The 4,039-nt window shown below is 46.3% G+C and overlaps 1 protein-coding gene across 1 annotated transcript in view; it reads left to right on the top strand.

The window, feature by feature from the left end:
* Positions 1-3,163: 3,163 nt before the first annotated feature.
* LOC126498944 (solute carrier family 22 member 20) overlaps positions 3,164-4,039 on the top strand; it is a 23,595-nt gene continuing 22,719 nt past the window's right edge. Inside the window, exons 1-2 of the mRNA XM_050137951.1 lie at positions 3,164-3,538; positions 3,617-3,720. Of these exons, the coding sequence (XP_049993908.1) occupies positions 3,164-3,538; positions 3,617-3,720 (479 nt within the window). The remainder of the gene's footprint in view (positions 3,539-3,616; positions 3,721-4,039) is intronic.

Raw genomic sequence — 4,039 nt, 5'->3', positions numbered from 1 at the left:
CACCCGTCTCTGCGTGTTATCCTCCCAAACCTTGATGGTACCAGCAGGCCAGGGCTTAGAGACAGTCGTTAGCCACATGCCCACTTTGGCTGGAGACTGGGCAGAAAGAAGGCTGTGGCTACCCTGAGATGTTGAGAAGGGCTGAGTACAAAGACGTGGGCTGGACGGCTCTATTGACAATCCAGTGTGGGCGGCTTTTCTGGTTTTGCATGCCCTCCTCTTCTGCCAGTGTCAGCAAGGAAACACAAAACCTCTACTGAGCACAGAGCTGCCCCACCAGGAAGCTGGGACAGGCATGTTGTCTCCCTCCTGGGCCACACTGGATCAGCCACAGCTTATATAAGCTGTTCTGCTTCTGTGGCTCTGCTTGCCAGGAACATGAGTGGGTGGAACTGGAGGATGAAAACGAGTCACCCGCTAGGACAAAGGCTGCAGGCAGCCAACGGAGCCCGAAGGATCCAGGGCCGTGTATTTGATTGGTAGAGAGTTTGTCTAGATAGAGGTAGGAGAATTCGAAGGTTATCCTCAACTACATAGGGAGTTCCAGGCCAGCCTGGGCTATATGAGACCCTGTCTTGAGAAGAGGAAAAGAGAGAGAGAGAAAGTAAGAAGGCAGGAAACAAGGAAGCAAGGAAGGAGGGACCAGCTGGGTGGTGGTGGCTCACGCTTTTAATCCCAGCACTCGGGAGGCAGAGGCAGGAGGATCTTAGTGAGTTTGAGGCCAGCCTGGTCCATAAAGTGAGTTCCAGGGCAGCAAGGACTATTACACAGAGAAACCCTGTCTCAAAAAACAAAACAAAACAAAAAACAAACAAACAAAAAAAAAAAACATGAGGGTCCAGAAAGTGAGGACTACCCACAAGATTGCCATATGGAATCTTTTATTTTAAGATTTATTTATTTATTTATTATGTATACAGTGTTCTGCCTACATGCATGCATGCCAGAAGAGGGCACCAGATCTCATTATAGATGGTTGTGAGCCATCATGTGGTTGATGAAGTGGGTGCTGCGGAATTTGTTTGGTTTTATTTTGTTGTGTTGTATTTGGATTTTTACTTAAAAAAATAAATTCGGCAATCTTACCAAAAGCAATCTACAGATTCAACGCAATACCCATCAAAATCCCAGCAAAATTCTTCACAGACCTCAAAAGAACAGTATTCAACTCTGTATGGAAAAGCAAAAAACCCAGGATAGCCAAAACAATCCTGTACAATAAAAGAACTTCTGGAGGCATCACAATCCCTGATTTCAAACTCTACCACAGAGCTGCAGTACTGAAAACAGACTGGTATGGGGATAAAAACAGACAGAGGACCAATGGAACCGAATAGAAGCCCCAGATATTAATCCACACACCCTCGAACACCTGATTTTTGACAAAGAAGCAAAAAAAAAATCAAATGGAAAAAAGAAAGCATATTTAACAAGTGGAGCTGGCATAACTGGATATCAACATGTAGAAGAATGAAAATAGACCCATATCTATCACCATGCACAAAACTCAAGTCCAAATGGATCAAAGACCTCAACATAAAACCAGCCACACTGAACCTTATAGAAGAGAAAGAGTGGGAAGAACACTTGAACACATTGGCACAGGAGACCACTTCCTAAATATAACCCCAGCAGCACAGACACTGAGAGAAACAATAAATAAATGGGACCTCCTGAAACTGAAAAGCTTCTGTAAAGCAAAGGACACGGCCAACAAGACAAAATGACAGTCTACAGAATGGGAAAAGATCTTCACTAACCCCATCTTGGACAGAGATCTGATCTCCAAAATATACAAAGAATTCAAGAAATTGGTCATCAAAAGAACAAATAATCCAATTTTTAAAATGGAGTACAGAGAACTCTCAACAGAGGAATCTAAAATGGCTTTAAAAACTTAAGGAAATGTTCAACATCCTTAGTCATCAGAAAAATGCAAATCAAAACAACTCTGAGATTCCATCTTACACCTGTAAGAATGGCCAAGATCAAAAACACTGATGACAACTTATGCTGGAGAGGTTGTGGGGAAAAGGGAACACTTCTGCATTGCTGGTGGGAATGCAAGCTGGTACAGCCCCTTTGGATGTCAGTGTGGCAATTTCTCAGAAAATTAAGAAACAACCTTCCTCAAGACCCAGTAATACTACTTTTGGGTATATATCCAAAGGATGCTCAATCGTGCCACAAGGACATGTGCTCAACTATGTTCGTAGCAGCTTTTTTGTCATAGCCAGAACCTGGAAACAACATAAATGCCCCTCGATCGAAGAATGGATAAGGAAAACGTGGTACATTTACACAATGGAGTACTACAGAAAAAATTTTTGAATTTTGCAGGTAAATGGATGGAGCTAGAAAACATTATTTTGAGTGAGGTAACCCAGACACAGAAAGACAATTATCACATGTACTCACTCATAGGTGGTTTTTAAACATAAAGCAAAGAAAACCAGCCTACAAACCACAATCCCAGAGAACTTAGACAACAATGAGGACACTAAGAGAGACTTTCATAGATCTAATCTACATGGGAAGTAGAAAAAGACAAGATCTCCTGAGTAAATTGGAAGTATGGGGACCTTGGGGAGGGTTGAAGTGGGGAGGGGAGACACAGGGAGGGGAGCAGAGAAAAATGTCGAGCACAGTAAAAGTCAATTTAAAAAAAAGAAAAAGAAAAGAAAAAAAAGAAATTCAAGAGCCGGGTACACACCCTTTAATCCCAGCACATAAGAGACAGAGGCAGATGGACCTCTGAGTTCTAGGCCAGCCTCGTCTGTAAGAGTTTCAGGACAGCTAGGGCTACACAGGGAAACTGTCTCGAAAAACAAGTGTGTGGTACCAGGGCCATCTTTCTTAAGTGGGTTTAAATGCAGGGCTTTATGCGTGTAAGGTAAGTGTGCTTACTTACTCTGACTGGCCATCGCCCTAATGCCCAGCCCTTTGTAACAGAGGGAGAGGACTGGAGAAAGGGCCTGGAGGAGGGGCCCCCTGCAGATGTGGGGACACACACCTCCTGTGAGGTGTAATTGGATCCCTCTGAGCTGCAGGGTTGAGGGCCTGTGTGGTCCTAACCCCTGGCCTGATCCTCCACCTCCCAGTCCCCTCCCCTGCCTTTTTACATAAGGCCTGAGCACACAGGACCTTGGGTAGAGCCCTTGCCATGGCCTTCACAGACCTGCTGGATGCTCTGGGGGGCGTAGGTCGCTTCCAGTTTGTCTATACAGCCTTGCTGCTGCTTCCCTGCGGGCTGCTGGCCTGCCACACCTTCCTGCAGAACTTCACAGCAGCGGCACCCCCTCACCACTGCCAGCATCTTGCCAACAACACAGAAGCTACCACCAATGACTCAGAGGCCTGGCTGAGGGCCACCATACCCCTGAACCAGCATGGGGTCCCTGAGCCATGCCGGCGCTACACAGAGCCCCAGTGGGCCCTTCTGAAGTCCAACACCTCCTCCCACGGAGTGGCCACAGAGGACTGCAAGGACGGTTGGGTCTATGACCGAAGCATCTTCCCCTCTACCATCGTGATGGAGGTCAGAGGTGGATGGGTGGCCTGGGGCAGGGAGGCTGCTGCCTAGGGACACAGATTAGCATTATTCTCTCCCTAATAGTGGGACCTGGTATGTGAATCCCGCACCCTCCGTGACCTGGCTCAGTCCATCTACATGTCTGGGGTGCTGGTAGGAGCTGCCTTGTTTGGTGGCCTTGCAGACCGGTGAGTGTTTGGGAGAGGTCCTAGTCACCTAGGAAAGCCCTCACGTTCATCTGCGTTCCTTTCCTTTCTCTTCTTCCTTTCTTCCCTTTTCTTTGTGTGTGTATGTGTGCATATAAACGTAGTAAGTTTGTGTATGTATCTGTGAGCATTTCTTCCTTCCTTCCTCCCTTCCTTCCTTTCTTTTTTTTTTTTTTTTTCTGGTTTTTCAAGACAGGGTGTCTCTGTGTAGCCTAGAAACTCACTCTGTAGACCAGGCTGGCCTTGAACTCACAGACATCCTCCTGCCTCTGCCTATCAAGTACAGGGATTAAAGGCATGC

Source organism: Alexandromys fortis, unplaced genomic scaffold, assembly GCF_014885135.2.
Source record: "Alexandromys fortis isolate MF-2015 unplaced genomic scaffold, M_Fortis_MF-2015_v1.1 scaffold_3, whole genome shotgun sequence".
In the NCBI taxonomy this organism is placed as follows: Eukaryota; Metazoa; Chordata; class Mammalia; order Rodentia; family Cricetidae; genus Alexandromys; species Alexandromys fortis.
Note: the sequence above shows the minus strand (reverse complement) of the source record. Positions and strands in the feature narration are given on the sequence as shown.